Consider the following 20,488-nt stretch of genomic DNA (forward strand, 5'->3'; position numbering starts at 1 on the left):
TTTTACAGAGGAGGCAAAGGAAGGCTGGCAAGGTTAAGAGCGCTGCACCTGTAATCGTCTTGGCGGTTCTTAGAGAGACTCGGAGTGGCAGATGCAGTAGACTGTCTCTCTAGGCCCTGACCCATGCCAGGAGGGAGGTGAGTGGGGCCGGAGAGGCCAGGGCACCCAGGAACTTGAGGTGCTGTCCTTCACCTGCCAAAGGTGCTGACCAGGGGCTGGAGAAATTGTACAGCGGGGAGGGCATTTGCCTTGCATGTGGCTGACACGGGTTTAATCCCAGGCATCCCATAAGGTCCCCTGAGCACCGCCAGGAGTAATTCCTGAGTGCAGAGCCAGGAGTAACCCCTGTGCATTGCCAGGTGTGACCCAAAAAAGTCAAAAAAAAAAAAGGTGCTGACCAAGACTAGCTCAGGTCATCAGTGTGCTTCTCTCGGTGATGTGAGGTGTCCTTTGAGAAACACTCTCCCCCACACACGTTTCCTTCCTTTGGGTGTACTCAGTGCTTCGGTTTCCTTCATCAAAATGGAGAAAGGGCCAGAGCAATAGTACAGCAGGTAGGGCATTTGCCTTGTATGCAGCCGACCCCAGATTTGATCCCCGGCATCCCGTATGTTCCCCTCAGCACTGCCAGGAGTGATTCCTGAGTGCAAAGCCAGGAATAAACCCCCCCAAAAAAATAAAGAAAAGAAATGGTGACTTTGATTTTAAATCCACTTCCTTTTGGAAGTCTGCTCATCTGGGTTTGGGGCCCCTAGTAAGGAGGCAAAGAAGCCTGAATATGGCCCCACCTCGACCTCTCAGCTGGTCGGCGGCCAAACTGTGATCTGGATCTCGTGGCCTGGAGAGCTTGCTCTGGTGAGAGAGATGTAGACCAGTTTGGTCTGAATTCTTAAATTCAGGCCACTGCTGGGGACCACCAGCAGTGGCCTGAGGGCCCGAGGGCTGCCCCACTGAGACCATCTATGCACTTGCATGCGGCTGACACGGGTTTAATCCCAAGCATCCCATAAGGTCCAACACTAGAGCCTGGGGATCAGTGCAGCTGGGGCACCGGGAGTGCCAGGCAGTACAGGGGGAGCTGCAGAAACAGGTTCCTCGGAAGACAAAGCAAGGACCACTGAGCCCTGTGCGCTGTCCCCTTCCCCAGAGCGGTCCGCTTGCATGGAACCTGCTTTTGTCCCCGCTGCAGACCCCTGCTGTTTGGGTGATTGGGACCCTCAGTGTAACACTCAGCAGAGGCTACCAGTAAATTGCCGACTTCAGACGCAGCAACTGATCAGGAGGGGCAGGGGCCAGGGGAGTGCCCATGGGTTTATATAGCAGGACACTTTCAACATACAGTCTATATTTTCACTGTGAGAAAATTGTGGTACCGATCACAGCAGGTGCCAAAGGCCCCTTAAGAGTCTCCTGGCAGAGAGAGAGAGAGAGAGAGAGAGAGACAGACAGACAGACAGACAGACAGAGACAAAGAGAGACAGAGAGAGACAGAGACAAAGGAAAGAAAAGTGCCTGCCATATGGTGGGGGCAGGAGGGAAACTGGAGACACTGCTGGTGGGGAATGTGCATTGGTGGAGGGATGGGTGTTGGAACATTATATGACTGAAACCAAATCATGAACAGCTTTGTAAGTGTGTATCTCACTGTGATTCAATTAATATATGTATATTTTTTTTCTTTCTTTCTTCTTTTTTTTTCGGTTTTTGGGTCACACCCGGTGATGCTCAGGGGTTACTCCTGGCTCTGCACTCAGGAATTACTCCTAGAAGTGCTGGGGGAGGAGGGGGTCATATGGGATGCCAGGGATTAAACTCGGGTCAGCTGCATGCAGGGCAAATGCCCTACCCTCTGTACTATCACTCCAGCCCCAATATATATATTTTTAAAAAGGCTTTCTTGGCAGCATCAGTCCAGACCAGATGTACAGACACTGTTGGCCCCTCTGACAGAGATGGGGGCTCATTTTGAGTCTAAAATATTAAAAAAAACTTAGAAGCTCTTTCTATGATAGTATTACTAAGTTTGCAGTACTTTGGGCTAGTACATAATAGCAAAGAGTGAGCCTTTTAGACAGGGAAGGAAAGAAATCGAGGCGGGAGGAAGAAGAAGGCAGGAGGTATAGGAGCAAAGGCCAGGGCCCGGGAACACGTTGGCATGTACGAGCTGACCTCTGAGCCACGGGCCAACAGATCGGGGAACGGAGGCGAAACTGTAGCTCCCACAAGCGGCTTCAGCTGCTCATCATGGAGGCAGCCAGGTGGAGAAGCTGAAAACATGGTGGAGGGAGGTGGGCTCAGGAGCTAAGATCGGTGTTGGGACGTCGTATGCCTGAAACTCTACTATGAGAAACTAAATCACAGTGTCTCGATAAAAAAAATTATTTTTTTACTTTAAAAAAGAGTTGGCTTTTTAGTACAGTGGTGCTGGGAAACAGCAACGAAGCCACGTCCATGCTGGCACGAGACGCCCTGAGCTTCAGCCCAGAACCAGCCCCTCAATTCCCTCAATGCCCGACTGGCCCTGTGTGCCCAGGCGTCAGTGCAATGCCCTGCCAGTTCCCAGAGCCAGGCACGCCCACACCAGAGCTGACCTGGGGCTGTCTGGGCACCTGGGGAGGCCCCATTACAAATATGTACAACATTTTTTCAAGAGTTAGGCTTTACTGCAACCAACCTAGGTTCAGATCTAAGTCAGTCCCTTACTAGGATGATACTGTTCAAGCCCAACACATGTCAGCTCTATTATTATTGGGGGAAAAGGTATGAAGTAGAAAAACACTGCCAATATTAATTTGTATTTTAAAATTAAAAATAAAAAACCTAAAGGATTAAATGAATGATAGACTTCAGCGCACTGAAATTATTTAGGCTACAAATAATGGACACATCCATAATTGACTTGAATCGTGCAATGGTTCCTGCAGGGTTGTTGGTCCAAGGTGCTAGTTCCTCAGATGAGTGGAGGAGCACAGATTCTGAAACCTCACAGTTCTAGTTTCTGATTCCTGCCAGCTGTGTATGATCCTAACCATGTATTTTTAAAGAGTTGCTAAACTTCTCTGCACCTCAGTTTCTTTATCCTAAAGCAAGAGATAGTACCTATCTCTGAGGATCATCCTTTGGAAGCTGACGTGTGATGAATGTCAAACAATGTTCATTTGCATTCTCACAATCTTAGAAAATATTAATAATCTACATCAGTTTGAAAACAAAGACTCAAACGGTAGAGAAATTAATCATTAACACCTTCATGCCTACAAGGCCTTGGAGTCCTATTTTCTTCCCTCCTTTCTTTTCTTTTGGCCTGGTTATTGAAATCTTTTTCAATGACTCACCTGTGTTAGTCTCATATCAGCACCACTGTGCCTGACTGGAGACAAAGCCCAGGGCCTGTGAGACATATCCTACCCTTTGCGCCCATGCTGAGGTCCCCTACCAGGGGAGAAGAGTTGGTCAATTCTGCATGTGTGTCATGTCCTCGGGCTGTCCTGGAGCCAAAGTGGGGAGCCTGCATCCGGGGTCCCACCAAGAAGAGCTCCCCTGGGCAGCTCCAAGTGGAATCCTACTTCCGGAAGCAGGAAAGGAATAAAGCATTCTTCCCATTCAATAGCATTTTCAATGTCTCATTTCTTTTGTTTCTGGGAGCAGCTAGGTTCAACTCCAATCCCTACTGTATTTATTTACTTTTTATTTTTGGACCTCACTGAGCAGTGTTGACCCCATGCTCAGGGTTTGCTCCTGGTTGGCTCAGAGAACCATAAGGGGTGCTGGAGATTAAACCCCAGTGAGCCACATGCAAAGCCAGCACCCTCCCTGCTGGACTCTCTCTCTCTTACATGTAGCATCTTTTATGTAACTTTTAAATTCTTCCCCCATTCCTTCTTCTCACTTTCTCTAACTCTCTCATTACACTTAGTCCTAAAGCCCCACCAAATGGCCCAAGTGACTCTGCTCTAGAGTCGACTATGAGAATGTCATCCATGCAGGGTTGCCACTGCCACAAAGACAGCCCCCGCTTGTCCCTCAGGTCCAGAATGAAATCCTGACGGCAGCAATGATGGTGTAGAGTGGCCCCCCTGTGAGTCATTCTCCTACTAGCCAAGGCTTTGACTCACAAGGATTGTCAGAAATAGTCAATAGCCCAAATCATCACGGGCTCAAGCCGTCCGTGTCCTTCTTCCCTGAATGAGCAGGCCAGGCACCACATAAAGGGCAGACAGGCAGGCAGAGCAGAGGGGATGCAATGAGGTAGTGCACAGACCAGCTGTGTAGGGACAGTTGTGGTCTATTCATTGCCAGGAAATCTGGAAGGTTGCCTGACTCAGAGCAATGGCGTTTCCTGATCTGCTCTTCAATCTCCCTTTCGACTCTTCACTTGGATGTGTGGAAGATTGTGTGCAGTCTTAGGTACTTCTCACCCTTGGGGAAGGACCCACAACAGATTCCTTCCCTCCCTCCAGGAAAAGGCTACACCTAGTTCCTCTACATTCCTATATCATCTGTTTCTGGAGCTGTACAATGAACTTCCACTCTTCCTCTGAAACAAGTGGATAGAAAGATACTTCATCCTTGAAGTTTTCCTTCTTGACCAAACCCTCCCCCATTTTCTCTGAGAGTTTGGGCAAACAGGACCCACTTTGTTTTGAATTGACCTCTCCAAGTAGGAAGCTGCACTGTCAGAGGTAGAATTCAAACATGAAACCAAGTTTGCCTGTCGAGGTCATGTGATCTATTGGTATGTGGATCATGCGGCAATGGAATGAGGAACAAATAGCAAAGGGTTTTGCGTTTCAGGGAGACCATCCAGGAATGAGAGTTGTTACTATTTTGTTTGTCTTTTTAAAGATAATTATCTGTATCTTGTTCTCTAATTTAGAAGCTGTTTGTCTGGCACAGTTTGGATACCCAGAAACAATCCAGCAAATATATGCCTCCAGTACAACCTGGGGGTTCATTAGATTAATTAATTATAGAGGTAAATAAATGTTTTGAAATACTCTTATTAAAAGGGCCACCTAAATACAAAGTACTATTATAATCAGGTCTAATGAGGTCAGTGGCTTAAAGAGAGGGAGTTAAACCATATATAAAGCTCCCGTGACAAGCGGAGGTCCATGATGAAGGTAAAAAGAGGCAGGTAAGTCTCACGGGGGCTTTAAAAGCTCCTTCACAGCAGTAGGGACACATTGAAGCCGGCTTGGATTGGAGCCAGGAGCTCAGAGAACTACTGACTAATGGACTCTCAAATGTTACAGGACGACAGCCGCTGATCCGTGAAAGCCTGCCGTGCAGGTTGTTGCAGTGTACAGATCCCATAGAGGGGTGATTTCTTCTGCAGGGCTGTAAAGCAGGTGAGTGCTGCTTTTCTGGGTCGTGTAAGAAACCTAAGGTTTCTTTTGAATACAACCAAGAATAAAGGCAGTGATAAAGTCTCTCTCTCTCTCTCTCTCTCTCTCTCTCTCTCTCTCTCTCTCTCTCGAGTATTGCTATATATTCAGCCACTGCCTAGGCTGATTGAATTGGGCATGAACTCCACCTTACTTTTTTTTTCATTTTTTATAATTTTATTTATTGAATCACTCTCTCTTTTTGCTTTTTGGGTCACACCCAGCAATGCTCAGGAATTACTCCTGGCTCTGCACTCAGGAATTACTCCTGGTGATGCTTGGGGGACCATATGAGATGCTAGTAATCGAACCCAGGTCAGCCACATGCAAGGCAAATACCCTCCCCTCTGTCCTATGGCTCCAGTGCAGAGCATCTCTTATTCTCTTCAGTTTCCTTTGATTTTCAGAGATTGGGATGTGAGGGTGGGAAGAAGACAATGGCATAACTCGATTTGGAGAGGGCAATATGTGTGCGTTTGTGTGGGGGGAGTGGTAATGCATATAAGATATTTATAGTTTCAGGTAAATCTGAAATTAGATCAAGAGGTTTATGAGTTTATGCTTAGGAAAAAGTGGACCAAGAAGCAGCAGAATATTGAAAGTTATTTTTGAACTGAAAAACAAATTGAAGTGGAAATGACACTAAAATTGTAAATCAAAACAGTTTTTCTGTAGGAAAGTTTAATGCTTTAAAATTTCCCCGTTCCTATTTCCCCATTCCCCTGTTACAGCATAACAGGTGCTGCAGGATAAGACTGACCGCAATGCTATCCTCTGTCCTGTTTTGGGGACTCGTGGCTCTCATGGGTAAGTCATCAAGTCACATTAACCTTGTTTGCAAAGGGTTCTTGGAAGCATCTGTCACTGTTAAAGCAAGAAAGAGCAATGAAAGAGCAATGACTCGTGCAGTGCATGGAACCCTCCAGAGCAAGGAGACGCTGATCTGCCGCTTGTTTCTGTCAAGGAGACAGCGGCAAAGCTGAAGTCAGTGGAAACTCATGGGTCAGGGGCTGAAAGGCAGGACGGATGGAGTGAAAACTAAGACTAGGCAGCAAATAAGACTACTGATTTATAAAAAGCACCCCAAAACCCACTGGTCTGGGAAGAGTTTACAAGGAGTAGTTCACACACAGTCAGGATGGTGAGTTCAAAAAAAGTTTAGGGCAGGACACGAGAGCTGACTGATTCTTGTTATTTTAACAAGAGAGGAGCCCACCAGACGACTTCAGTGAAAGCACGAGGCAGAAAGGCAGAGAAAGGGCCTGGGAAACAGTAGCAGGACAACATGCCTGAAAGAGAAAAGGGAATTTCTGAGGCAGGTTCTGGATGGGTGGGCTAGTGAGATGGTAAGAATAAGAGTCAATAAGACAGGATAAGAAACATTCCATAGGAAAAATGAAAAACCACAGTAAATGGTGCTCAATTGTCTTTATTTAAAAAGTGGTAATTAAGAAATAAAGCTTTTATTAAAATATTTAACTCTAAATTTGGGGAAGTGAGTCATACTGCTGAGAACAGCAGCTTCTCAGCCCTTTTGGCCCAAGCAGGGGCCTCGGTTTTAGCTTCACACTGCTTTAATTTCCAGAGGGAATCCAAGTGTGTAGCCAGTAAGCTAATTATGGCAAAATGCCAGCTGTGTGTAACTGAAAAGTGTCTATAATAAGAATGTGTGTTTCAGAGGCCAATGCAAGTCACGTGAGGCCTATGGTCATATTCGAATCCCCTAAACGCAGTAGTTTCCAAACTCAGGTTTGCATGGGTCATCTGGGAAGGCTGATAGAGTGAGGGTTCTTTAACTTGTACCCAAAGATTCTCGTTCAGTAAGTTAGCATGCGTGACCCAGAGATACACATTTTGAGTAGGTGTCCTAGATCATTTGTTGCCTGTGGTCTGCGGTCCATACGTGGAGAATAGCAAAGGTCGCCTTCCTGGCGAATGAGACTGAAGCTGTTCATATATGGACCCAGATACTTTTGATCATTTATTTCCTTCCCATTCGTTTTTTCACCCACCATTTATCAATTAAACAAATAATGATTCCTCAACAAATATTTACTGACTTTGCAACAGGCATTGTTCTAGCTGCAGAAGAGGCACAGAAGGAGGCAATATTCCAATGAGACGACAGGGGGAGAAAGAGAGAAGGAGGAAGCGGGGAAGAAAGGGGAGAAGGAAAAACAGATGGGAGTAATGTCAGAAGGTTTTAAGTGATATCAAATAAGATTTTTAAATAATTTAAGGTAATGAAAGACAAGGAATTAGGAATTGAAATACTCTCTTCACTATAAATAGATAGGAAAAATTCTCCAATAAGGTAAACTTTAAAAAATGTTTTGTTGTAGGAAGTTTTAAATAGAAAATAGGGAAAAGATAGTGTAATAAACTCCAAAGTGCCTACCCACCATTGAATTTATACACTTTCCATTATCTTGATTGATCCTTAAATTCCTGGGGGCTACTCCAGCTCGGTGCCCAGGGGTCACTCCTGATGTTTCTAGGGGACCATCCAATGTTGGGGGTCAGCCTAGGGGTCTCGTATGGAGCAAATGCTCCAGTGTTTTGTTTGTTTGTTTGTTTGTTTTTAGCCATTTCCCAACCATATTTGTCATTCTTATTTTACTTATATTTTACTTTACATTCTGAATACTGGATGGGGGTTGAAATATTTTTAAACAATTCAAGACATTTCACCTGAAAATATATCTATAACATATGAGACCAGCTCTGGCATACTTGGGTTTCAGACTTCAATGTTTGACACAGCACTGATCCCACCTCCAGTATCCACTTCTGTCTCCCTGCGTCCCAGGTCCCCTCCCCTCCCCTCTACAGGCACCTGTTGAAGTTTGGTTGTCAAAGTTTGGGTCTCATGATGTTGTTACCACTGCCTCCATGGTCTGGATATTTAGCTCTCCCATCCATTCCTTAACCCACCCGTGTACCTTACCCTCTGCCCTGTTGCTTCTCATCTGTCTCTTATCTCTACAACCCCACATTTTTTTCCTTTCTTTTTCTTTTTGGGAGGAGGTTTGGGCCTTAACTGGTGATGCTCAGGGCTTACCCCTGGCTTGGAGCTCAGGGATTCCTCCTGGCAGGACGTGGGGGACCATACAGAATGCCAGGGGTGAGACCCAGGGTCTGTCATGTGCAAGGTCAATGCCCCACCTGCTGTCCTATTGCTCTGGTCCATATTATCTGGCTTTCTTATATGCCTGCATTTACTTGATAGTTTCATTCTCATTTTTTGGTTCATTTACAATTCCTTTTTATTTTTTTTTTTGCCATTTTGGAAATGTGAGAGAACAGATGGCTCCTGCATTTTTTAAATTTTGTTTTGATAAGGTTTGCTTTAAGTAAAGGTAAAGGCCCTCCCGTTGATCATCGATTTGCTCGAGCGGGCCCAGTAACGTCTCCATTGGAGACTTTGTTGTTACTGTGTCTGGCATATCGAATACGTCACGGGGAGCTTGCCAGGCTCTGCTGTGCGGGCGAGATACTCTCGGTAGCTTACCAGGCTCTCCGAGAGGGGCGGAGGAATCGAACTCGGGTCGGCCATGGGAAAACTTTAGTCTTTAGAGTTGCTTTGTTTCTTTTCTTTTTTTTTCTTTCTTTTTTTTTTTTAGAGTTGCTTTGTTTCACTGTAGAATAAGAATTTTAAAATGGGAGGGTGCCAGAGGCTAGGGAGATAACTCAAAGGCTGGGCAGATGTTGCATTAGGAGGCCCTGAACCAACTCGCAGTATCTCACAGGCTCTGTGAGCCCCACTGAGTCTGGCCCTGGAGGCCCCATCACTACCAATCTGAGCTTCTTTACCTCTCAGGCAGAAACACTGAGCTGTCCAGACCAAGAATCACCGGGAGTGGTCTCAGATTTGGGAAGGGCTGGCCAGTGAGAGAGGGCAGTCTTTCACTGAGGTGTTTCTGATTCTAAGAAAGCCTCTTTATATTGTCAAAGTAATCAAATCTAAACTGTGGCTGGCACGTGAAATCCACCTGTCTATGGAAAACACTATTCACGATACTAAGAAAAACAACTCAGGTTTTTTTGTCAGTCATTTTAACAAATACAATTTTTATAACAAGTATTTATAATATAAGGTGCAAGTCAATCATCTTGGTGCTGTTAAAACAAAGTTATTGACACACAGAAAATTTCTTTTATCTACTTCAGTAAATACACTTGGATAGAAACTCACCTCTTTATGACAAAATTAAAATAAGACTTGATTTAGCTTAAATATTTATGGTGTGTTAAATTTTATTTCCAATTTATTAGGCAGAAATTTGTTTTCATAGCAACATGACATAAAAATAATATCTTTCAAGTCAATGGCACCCTTGTTTCCTAAGTTGTCATAGCACTCTTTCCTTTTAAATCTTCCTAAACAAAAACAACACTTAGTCCAGATGTTTACAACTGCTGTCCTTTTTCTTGGGTGTGTTTTGGATGCTCCTGAGCACTGTCAAGCAACAGAGCTGACAGGCCTGCACCCAGTGGCTCTGAAAGACCACCACGCAGTGCCAGGGTCAGACTGGCCGCACAGGCTCCGGCCCCAAGGGTTCACACCGTCAATCTCTCAGACTGGAATGCACAATTCCACCTGACAACCTAGTGGCGATTTTCATTCTGATTGAGACAGCAGCACGTGCTTTTGAGACCTGTAAGAACTGGCCTTCCCGTGCTTGGAATTAAGTCTAGAGCAGATGAAGGTTGGTGTAGAACGAAGAAAGGCTCCTGCTTCGCCTGCTGAGCTGGGCGGTTAGGGCAAGGCTCTGGGGAGCATGGCTTGTGGCTTCCCTTGGTGGGGAAACAGCCACTCGGGAAACAGTGCATTTCACGGGCTTCCCTCCCGCCCAGGCGTGGCCGAGGGCCTGTACTCCCTGACCCACTCCATGAACCCTCACCTGCACCCACGCCTGTACCACGGCTGCTACGGGGACATCCTGCACATGGAGACGGCCGGTGCGCCCTGTGACATCTCCCGGCTCTTCAACTGCGGTGAGTACAGAGCAGACCAGGGTCTGACTCCCCTCGTTGCCATCCTCAGGTGCATTCTTAGTGCTTTCAATTGTGAAGAGGGCATAGCATAAAAATTAGAAACTGGAAGAGCATGGAATCCCAACCAATCAAACTGTGTTTTATTTCCCTCCTATTCTTTCCAAATCTTGTCCAGACATGGTTTTTTCCTACCTATTGAAATTACTGCTTCAATAAAATATTAAGCTCTACTTTGAGGTTCTTTGTTCTCTGTTTACTTCACATTACAGCACGGACACTTGAAGCAGGTCTCCTGTTCATTCCATTTCATCACTTTTGTGACCCAAGTCCAGAGTATTCTTAGGCTGGCAGCCCAGGATTAGAGCCAGAGCTAGAAGCAGCTGCAAGATCACAACTACCCCCACTCTCTGATTGGCAGATTAGAGAACCAAGACTTCGATGGAGATGCTGCTGGGCCTGGGGGTTAGAAACAGAACTGGAGGAAAACTTGAGCTGGCAAGACCTAGCCCCAGTGCCAGCATGACACACAGAGATGAGGAAGCGCAGAGATGGTGCCCACGCGATGGTGCAGTGACAGGGAGGCTGTGCTGACAGGGTTGTCTAAGCCGTGGACAGAGGCCAACTTGCAGCCAACTCTTAACCTTTGGAGGACATTTTTCTCTGAAGAAAAGGAAAACATTATTTTCTCTTGACTCAGGGATCCGTGGTTCAGAGATGTTTGCGGAGATGGATCTGAGAGCGATAAAGCCTTACCAGAATCTGATCAAAGAGGTTGGACTGAGGTACTGCGTGGACCCTGCTCTGGTGGCCGCCATCATCTCCAGGGAGAGCCATGGTGGAACCGTCCTGCAAGATGGCTGGGACCACACAGGAGCCAAATTCGGCCTGATGCAGGTACCTGGCTAGGCACTTCATTTTCCTTTGCAGACTCTGAGCCCAACTTGGAGATCCATTTACAACACTTGCAGGCTTCAACACGCCTTGGTAGTTTACCATACTGCTTTGGGGGTTTGGCCCACTTAGAAGTGCTCAGGGATTTCTCCTGGAACTGTGCTTAGAAATTATTCCTGATAGGGCTCAGGGTACCATAGACGGTGACAGAGATTGAACCTAGGCCAGCTGTGTGCAAGTCAAATGCTCTACCCAGTGGACTACCTCTCCAGCTTCAAGAATGGTACTAAACTGGGACATGAAGCCTGGACCCTCAAATTAAAAGGCTGATTTGGGCTTTACCATAATTTGTATCTGGATTTTTATAATACATTCTTGTTATTTCATTGAAGATTGATCAGTTATTGGACATCTTACAAGAAAGTATTTTATGAGTTTCAGAACTGTAATTTTCAATACGTGATATTCATTCCACATAAAGGGGGATGACTCAAAGAATCTTCTTGGGGTTCATAAAGGATTCAACATTTCAATGATGTCTATCAAAACAGTATAATTAACACCTTCTTGAAGCAGTTTGTTCCTCTGGGAAACTGGAAGAAAAAATGAAAATTTTCTAGTTATTTGCTTCCAGGCTGTTGAAACCCAGACTTCTAATCTTTTTATGTTTGGTTTCAAATATCTATACTTTAGGTTCTCAGCAGCAACTTTTTAATTTATGGATCTATATAGCTTGTATATGTATTTATTTATCTATATTGTGTTTTTAAATCTGTACAACATTCTCTTTTCCCAAACCTTACTTTATTTTCTCCTCACCTGCCAAAGGAAGAGCTGCAGGATTGATTATGTGGGTAAAGACGCAGAGTGGGAGGCCAGTGTCTATAAGTCAGAACACAGGAAGGAAAAACCAAGTACAGCAGGAAAACGTGCTGCTTCATTCAGACACTGACACTACTGTTTCCATTTTCTAGCTGGATAAGCAAGTGTATAAGCCTGTTGGTGCCTGGGACAGCAAAGAGCACCTTCTTCAGGGTGTTGGGATTCTAGCAAACAATATTAAGGCGATCCAGAAAAAATTCCCCACCTGGAATGTAACTCAGCACCTCAAAGGTAGGCCCGACGTTACTTGTGTAGAGAGCCCTGAGTGCAGTTTCTGGGGCCAGCGACCCCTGTCTGCCCTAGCTGCCCCCAGGGCTCCTGCAGCTGTTCCTATGCTCCGTGTTCCACCCTTTATTAGTCTCCCCTTCCCAACTTTCATTTCTCCACCCACCAGATGCTGAGGTTCTTATTACACCTTTGGATATTGAACCACCAAGGGATGCCTTAAGTTTAGAAGAATCTGTTGAGCTCCCAGAACTGCTAGTTTAAAAAGGGGAAAAGGAACAGAGAGAAAACACAGCCGGTATAGAGCTTACCTTGCATGAAACCAACTCAAGTTAGATCCCTACTACCTCATATAAACCTCCCAGAGCCCCATCAGGATTTGATTCCTGAGCACAGAGCCGGGAGTAAGGACTGCACAGATGGGTGTGGCCCAAACACACATCCATGCGTGCATGTGCACACACACACACACACACACACACACACACACACACACACACAGATGTGTTCATCTTTCTCTGATGGGTAGTTTTTTCTGCATGCAAGAGATTCTTCACCACATTCTGAATTGCTCGACTAAATTTCTCACTTCATGAGTATCTCAGTGAACTAAGGTCTTTACACACCATGTAGAAGTCGAGATCTCTGCTTGATTAGCCACAGCACCCACTCAACACTTCCCACACAGAATTAATGCACTGACTTCTCACTATATTTTGCTGATTAGTTTTGCTGAAAGAAAGCACACTATGTCCAGTCACATTCTTCTCAATTCACACCTAACCATGGCTATTCTTATTAAGCTTCCTTTCTATAGACTGACAGTGTGCCTATACCTCTCCTATCTTTATTGGTTTAGAATAAACAGTGCCAGGGATCATTCACAGTGGTGCTCTGCGGACCACATGTCTGCTTCCACGGTCACACCTGGCTTCCTGTATGCCAAACCAGGCCCCAGGCCCCTCCCAGCCCAACAGTTTTTATGTCAGTGTCTTTGAAAGCAGGGATCATGGCTGGAGTCTTCTTCTCTAGATGTCAGAGTACATTTATGGTAACAAATTTGAACACATTAAGATGTTGAAGATAAAATTTAGGACATAATACACATATGCCCACACATGCATATATGTACCCTGACAAAGAAATGATTATGTCTCTGGTACCGTCATACACTTGGCACTCACCCTGGCTTCTATCCTGGAACACAAGACATATTTTTTTATTTTGGGGCCACACCCAGTGGTACTCAGGGGTTACTCCTGGCTCTGCACTCAGGAATTACCCCAAGTGGTGCTCACTGGGACCATATAGGATGCCAGGGATTGAACCCAGGTTGCTGCATACAAGGCAAATGCCCTCCCTGCTATACTATAAAATGGTTATTAGATGAATGACTTTTTTTTAACTTTTATTGAATCACCATGAGATAGTTACAAGCTTTCATGTTTGGGTTACAATCACAAAATGATCAAACACCCACCCAAGGTTATTGGATGAATGACTGTTGAGCGAGTGATTTGAAAAAACTAAATAATGAAATAAACAAGGTGTAACTGAGGATCTGGAGATCTAGTTTTTCAAGGCCTGGAAACACATGAAACAAATCCTGAATTTTCATAAAGAAAAACTGGTGCTGGAGAGGTAGTACAGTGGGTAGGGCATTTGCCTTGCATGTGACCAATCTGGGTTCCCTCCCCGGCATCCCATATGGCTCCAGAGTACCACCAGAAGTAATTTCTGAGCTCAGAGCCAGGAGTAAGCCCTGAGAACTTCTGGCACTTCTGGCTGTGGCCCAAAAGCAGAAAAAGTATTTGGGGAGAGAGAGAAACAGAGAGAGACAGAGAGGGAGAGACACAGAAAGAGAGACAGACAGAGAGAGAGAGACAGAGAGAGACAGAGAGAGGGAGGGAGAGGGAGAGGGAGAGGGAGAGGGAGAGAGAGAGAGAGAGAGAGAGAGAGAGTCATCTGAAATAAAGGAGGAAAAGGCTCTTAGACTTCCTGCTTCTGACTTTTCCTGAAGGTCTGGCATCCCTTAAATCTCACTCTGAACCTCTGTGCTTTGTTCCAGGTGGCCTCTCAGCCTTTAAGTCTGGAGCCGATGCCATTGACTCGCCCATGGACATAGACAATGACTTAACCGATGACCTACTTGCCCGAGCTAAATTCTATAAAAGACACGGCTTTTAGGCTGTGTTGGGAGCCAGTCTGGCAGGTGCTTGATGGTCCCTCTTTGAGGTTTGATATGGATATGTTGCACCTAACACTAGCAAAGGCATGGTTGCAATTTTGACAGAAAATTCATTTCCTAATTTTTAATCCAGATAGGCATGAACAAAGAAAAAAATCCAGACCAAAGAGCTATCTTTAGTATGGGGAAGGTGCTTGCCTGGCATGCAGCTGACTTTGGTTTGATTTTCAGCACTGAATATGGTCCCCCAAACACCACCAGGAGTGATCCCTGAGCACAGGGTTAGGAATAAGCCCTAAGAACTGCTGGATGTGGCCCAAACAAACAACTACCAAGAAAAAAAAAAGGAAAGAAAGAAAAAAAGTGGCCAGAGTGATAGAACAGTAGGGCACATGCAAGGGCACTTGTCTTGCACAAGGCTGACCCGCGTTCAATTCCCAGGAGTGATCCTTGAGTGCAAGAGCCAGGAGTAAACCCTGAGCAATGCTGAGTGTGGATCTCCTCCCGCCCCTGCCCCCGCCCCCAGAAGAAAAAAAAAGGAAAGAAAATCTATATAGTTCACAATATGGCTCCAATGAAATGTACGATATTATACACCTCTATCATGGTAAGTGATACATACATACATATTTCAGTGAGACCCTACTTTATTCCATTATTTCAATGTCTATAAACCGACTCTGTTTTATCAGAATTTAGCAAGAGAATTGAACTAGTCACCCACTATGTGCCCAAACCACTGAGGTTTTGTGACAAATGCCTGACTCAGAAACCAGTTAATCTATAGATCACTGGAAGCAAGAGACGGGCTGCGGTTCCACAGGTGAGAACTCTGAGAACTGATCTGCCTTAAGTGATCACATATGTCACTCAGCTGCCACCAACTTCCTGGAGCTTCTTCCTCTTGAAAATCCAGAGCCTGGATTATTTTCTTCCAGTTTTAGAAGTGGCTGCCATATTACCCAAGGGACCCATTCAGCACAAAACATGGTTGAAGATAAAGTCATAAGATCCAAAGTATTTTGGATTCTTTGGTAGCATTCCAGCAAAAGTGATTGATTCTGGAGGCCAGGAGATAGCATGGTAGTTCGAGGATATGTCCAGCATGCGCTGGGTGTGGTTCAATCCCGAGCACCAGTCTTCCAGCATTGCTGGATGTAGCCCTGACCGTCCCCAGCATCCCCAGGCCTGAGCAGCTGTACATCCCTGGGCCCCTCCTCTGAACCATTGGGCCTACTCGCCAATAATAACTTGTGGGGTCCCCAGGGCTTCTGAGCATGGCTTGGTAGTGTGTCTTCCCCACAAGCACCAAAAAAAAAAAAAAGTAACAAATTCTGGAATATTTACGTAATGAAAGGAAATTATTTAAGGCTACAAGAAGTTTCTAGAACCAAGGACACGAAGAGAAACTAGAGCTCTGGGTCTGTATGCAGGAGTCAGTTGCCCGTATTTCATAGCTTATTGTGCAAATGAATTAGCACCCTCACCGCATAAACACATGCCAAAGCATTCCCCCACCCCTTTATTACTGCTTTACTCTCATATTCCCAGAAAGGTGACTCTAGCTGGGGTCAGATACATATCCGCATATCTACGCCCTGATTCTTGCTCTGTGGTCTTCTCAGAATAGTCACATGGAGAAGGGGGCACTGAGCTAGAGAGGGTCTACAGTGCAGAATGAGGCTTGCCCAGCAGAGTACGGGAACATGCAGGGAGGAAAACTGTCATGTCAAGGTCCCAGCCCATAGGCACCTTCCTGGGATTCTAGATCCTTCTGCAGATGAATGTTCCCACCCATCACTTTTCCGTCATGTCTCTGTTCCTGAGTCCCCTTGGAGGAAGCCAACAAACTCTCCTCTGCCCAGTGACCTCTCAATGCAGCCTGGAGGTTTGACTGTTGCCCTGAGCAAACCCAATGCTGGCTGGCGCAGCAGCCCCACAACACAGGTCAGCAGCTACTTGGGAGGGCGGGACGACACTTGGGCGGTCACAGCTGTGAGCTCTTGGGGCTCAAGAACCAAGGAGAAGAGCAAGAGGCATGAAGACAAAGAGGCGACTCTGAGGATCAAATAGCAGGAACTGCCTGGCCAGAATTGAGAGCAGCCCTTAGTGTGCATGAGTGAACTGGCAGTAAAATGAAGTGTTCACTTTGTTCAGGAATGATTTCTTGGTGATTTTCCCCACCAATATGTTCTCCTATTATGCACAGCCCTATCATGGCCTATACTAAAGCAATAAAGCACATCCAGATAAGAAAATCTCCAAGAATCTTAAAAACAAATAGCACATGGACATACTTTGAATCTACACACCCAACACATTTTTTATGACAGGATTATCAAGAGAAGCTCTATAGGAAAATCCATATTCAAGATATCTTAACATGGTTCTTTCCTGCCTCCTACCCGATGCAGAAACAAGGATTCAAATGCAATTAGTTTATCTGAGAGGTTTAAGGAACATTAGTATGAAGTTGGGCTGGAGTAACAGCACAGCGGGTAGGGCATTTGCCTTGCATGCAGCCAACCCGGCTGAGCTGAGTTCGATTCCTCTGCTCCTCTCGGAGAGCCCAGCAACCTACCAAGAGTATCTCGTCCGCACAGCAAAGCCTGGCAAGCTACCTGTGATGTATTCAATATGCCAAAACACAGAAAAAACAAGTCTCACAATGGAGATGTTTCTGGGCCTGCTCAAGCAAATTGATGAACAACGGGAGGACAGTGACAGTGACAGTGCAGTATGAAGTTGCTCATGAAGTGGCTCCGACAAAGAGAACGGAAGAGCAAGCACGTGGCAGCAGGCCAGTTACACAGTGGACCCTAAAGCTCCGTCCTGCAACCAATGAGGAATGATGCAATGCACATACTTCAGAATTACACTGAAGGCACAAGCAACTGAAGTTTTTACTCATCAGCTTCTGAGAATCATTGGTTGAGGGTTCTACTTATTGGAAATGGGGACTGTATGTTCACTCACTGATCTCCCATGACAATAAGCAGCACACTTCTCTGCAGTTCCAAGGAAAAGGGACTAAAGGCAGAGAGATGCAGATACTGGCCACTGGAGACCAACAAGAGTCTTGGAGCAGCTAGAGATGGACAACTGTTGACAGCACCCGCTTGACACGATACACCTGGAGACTGGGCTAGCTTTCCAAGACTTTTTTTTCTTCCCCCATGACTTGACAACATTGTAAGAATCATCTAGAAATAATATACAAGCGTGATTTAACCTTGTGAACTCCACACTGGGTTTCTCTATAATCTGTAAGAGTTATTAATTAGGCAAAATAAAACTATCCCATCAATTAATAATTGCTATTTCACCTAGTTCCCAAGAATTTACTGAGAATAATTCATTTCAAAAATGTTCAATTCAAAGGTGGCTCCATTAAACATTTTTTATATAAGTTTTATTTTATTTTTTTTAACATGTGCTCACCATGAAGAGAAAAGCATTGGTCTAAGCTGACATCCTAGTGTCTAAAGTATCACTTCTGGGAACAGGAGAGAGGGTACAGTGGGAAGGTGTTTATCCCATATGGTCTCCTAAGTACCACCAGAAATCCTGAGTGAAATCAAACAATTATTTCTTTTCATTGTATCCATTTTAATGTGCACTCCATTTGTAGTAAGTACAAGCATGCCTGTTAAGCACTAAACCCCTCACTCTCCCTCAGTAAAACATTCACTCTCCCTCAGTAAACCACCATTAAACTATCTCTAGGATTTTGACTGCTCATTGTACATTGTGTTTCATTTGTCCCGTTTAAGATATATATGTTCACCCTCAGATTTAAAGATATTTCACTGCATTACTTTTGTTCTTTGAGCAACACCCAGCAATGCTCAGGAGATAGCCCCAGCTCTGGGCTCAAAAATTACTCCTGGTGGTCTCTGTAGGACCATACATGTTTAGGGGGTCAAACCCAAATAGCCATATGCAAGACAAGTGACCTGACTCCTCTGTCTTCTAAGTGTGGAGGTTTGTGAAGCACTGGATTTGGGGTGATTTAATGACCCAATTTAATTTTTTAATAGTTATATATCCAAAATTATCTCAAAATTATCCTTCCTCTCTCCCTATAGTACCACCCCTATTTCTGGACTCTTCTGCTGATTTACTTGTCTATCTCAATGACAGTCAGCTTATCTGAGCTACAGCAGTATTTGTAAGTCTGGATTCCTGGGAAAAGTGAGTCTACTCATCTTCTTTAAAATTTTATAGAAATTTTATGACTTTCTTGTCATTTCATAAAACTGTTTTTAGAATAATTTTTAAGAAGTTTTATATTCACATGCTCACTTTGACAGCACATATACTAAAATTGGAACGACACAGAGAAGATTAGCATGGCCCCTGTGCAAGGATGTCACGCAAATTCGTGAAGTGTTCCATATTTTTTTAAAAAGTTTTATATTTTCAGCAAAATTGAACACAAAGGCGGTGTTTCCACATGCGCCTTGTCCCCACCCTCTCCCACCCCCCAACCTCCTTCAATATCCCCACCTTCCACCACAGCACATGTCTATCCTAACTGGTGAGGTTAGTACTCCTGGTCTATAGCTGACATTAGCGTTCACTCTTGAACATCATGTGGGTTTTGACAAAGGTAAAATGACATGTAGTCATAAGTCTAGCAGCATACAGAAAGTTTTACTACCCTAACAATCCTCCACTTATCTCCCACTCCCCACTCACCTTTGGCGACCACTATTCTTTTACTGTGTCCAGAAATCTGCCTTACCCAGATGCCATTCACTTGGAATCATGCAGCATGGAGCATTTAGACGGGCTTGGTACACTGAGTAATAGAACCCCATTGTCAGGACAGAGTTTACTTACTCATTCACCTCTGAAAGGCATTTTAGTTGCCTCTACATTTTGACAATTATAAAGATGCCATAAACATATAAACACCTGGTTTTGTGTGAACATAATTTAACAGTTTAAATGAATGAATGCCATGAAACATGATTTCTGGGTGACATACATAACATACATGATACAGAACATTTTATAAGGACTGGACAAATCTCTCGGCCAGAGCTGCCACGCGGGTCCGGAAAGCGACCTGGAGTGTGGTGGCGGCTGTGGTTGGTGGGAGCAAGCAGAGAAACTCTGTCCCTGGGTCTGCCGAGCCTGGAGTCCAAGGTCTCAGAGAGTTCCGCTTATCTTGTTCTGTGGGAGTGAAGATAGATGGTCGGCAACTACACCACCTCCGCTTTGCTGATGACATTGTTTTAATAACACCAAACATCAGCCAAGCGGCACAAATGCTGCCCGACTTTGACCGTGAGTGTGGAAAGGTAGGACTACAGCTGAATCTTATGAAGACAATGTTTATGAGAAACAGCCTCGTTCCTGATGCCCCATTCGCTCTCAACGGAACGACCATTTCCGAATGCAACAGCTATGTGTACCTAAGTCCAGAAGTCAACATGACAAATGACCTGGCACCCGAGCTGCGCAGGAGGAAGAGAGCGGCCTGGAACGCCTTCAAGAACGTCGAAGAAATAGCTAAGAGGATGAAGAACCTCCGGCTTCGGGCACATCTCTTTGATTCCACTGTTCTTCCTGCACTAACATACGCCTCAGAGACCTGGGCCCTACGCAAACAAGATGAGAACGCTATTCAGGTCTCCCAAAGAAGAATAGAAAGAGCTATGCTTGGAGTATCACATTTCACTCAAATGAGAGAAAGAATCCAGAGTTCTGACATCCGTCAACGATCAAGAATCAGGGACGCTGTCTCATTTGCCAAGGTGTCAAAAGTCAGATGGGCTGGCCACGTAATGAGATTTAAAGACGACCGCTGGACTAGAGCTGTTACCGACTGGATTCCACGGGATGTCAAAAGACCGTGTGGCCGCCCAACTACCAGATGGTCAGGCTTCTTCGTCAAGATCATGAACGA

At 45.1% G+C, this 20,488-nt stretch overlaps 1 protein-coding gene and 1 non-coding gene across 2 annotated transcripts; both read left to right on the plus strand.

The window, feature by feature from the left end:
* The first annotated feature begins 6,133 nt into the window (after positions 1–6,133).
* On the plus strand, positions 6,134–14,570 carry LYG2 (lysozyme g2). Its single transcript, XM_056116752.1, has 5 exons — positions 6,134–6,194; positions 10,245–10,385; positions 11,083–11,279; positions 12,251–12,389; positions 14,452–14,570. Exons 1-5 carry the CDS (start codon positions 6,152–6,154, stop codon positions 14,568–14,570), a joined length of 639 nt encoding a protein of 212 aa, XP_055972727.1. The 5' UTR covers positions 6,134–6,151.
* A 4,298-nt stretch (positions 14,571–18,868) lies between these two features.
* On the plus strand, positions 18,869–18,975 carry LOC130026240 (U6 spliceosomal RNA). The gene has a single exon (XR_008792851.1). It is a non-coding gene; the product is annotated as a U6 spliceosomal RNA (small nuclear RNA).
* Positions 18,976–20,488: the final 1,513 nt, after the last annotated feature.

The sequence above is a fragment of the Sorex fumeus genome, unplaced genomic scaffold (assembly GCF_029834395.1).
Source record: "Sorex fumeus unplaced genomic scaffold, SorFum_2.1 ptg000033l, whole genome shotgun sequence".
Taxonomy (NCBI): Eukaryota; Metazoa; Chordata; class Mammalia; order Eulipotyphla; family Soricidae; genus Sorex; species Sorex fumeus.

Bases quoted from the DNA above. Each gene is read 5' to 3' on its own strand.
- LYG2 (XM_056116752.1), top strand. From the start codon at position 6,152: ATGCTATCCTCTGTCCTGTTTTGGGGACTCGTGGCTCTCATGG. The intron at 6,195-10,244 runs GTAAGTCATCAA...CCTCCCGCCCAG, and splicing joins GGGACTCGTGGCTCTCATGG to GCGTGGCCGAGGGCCTGTAC. The intron at 11,280-12,250 runs GTACCTGGCTAG...TCCATTTTCTAG, and splicing joins CCAAATTCGGCCTGATGCAG to CTGGATAAGCAAGTGTATAA.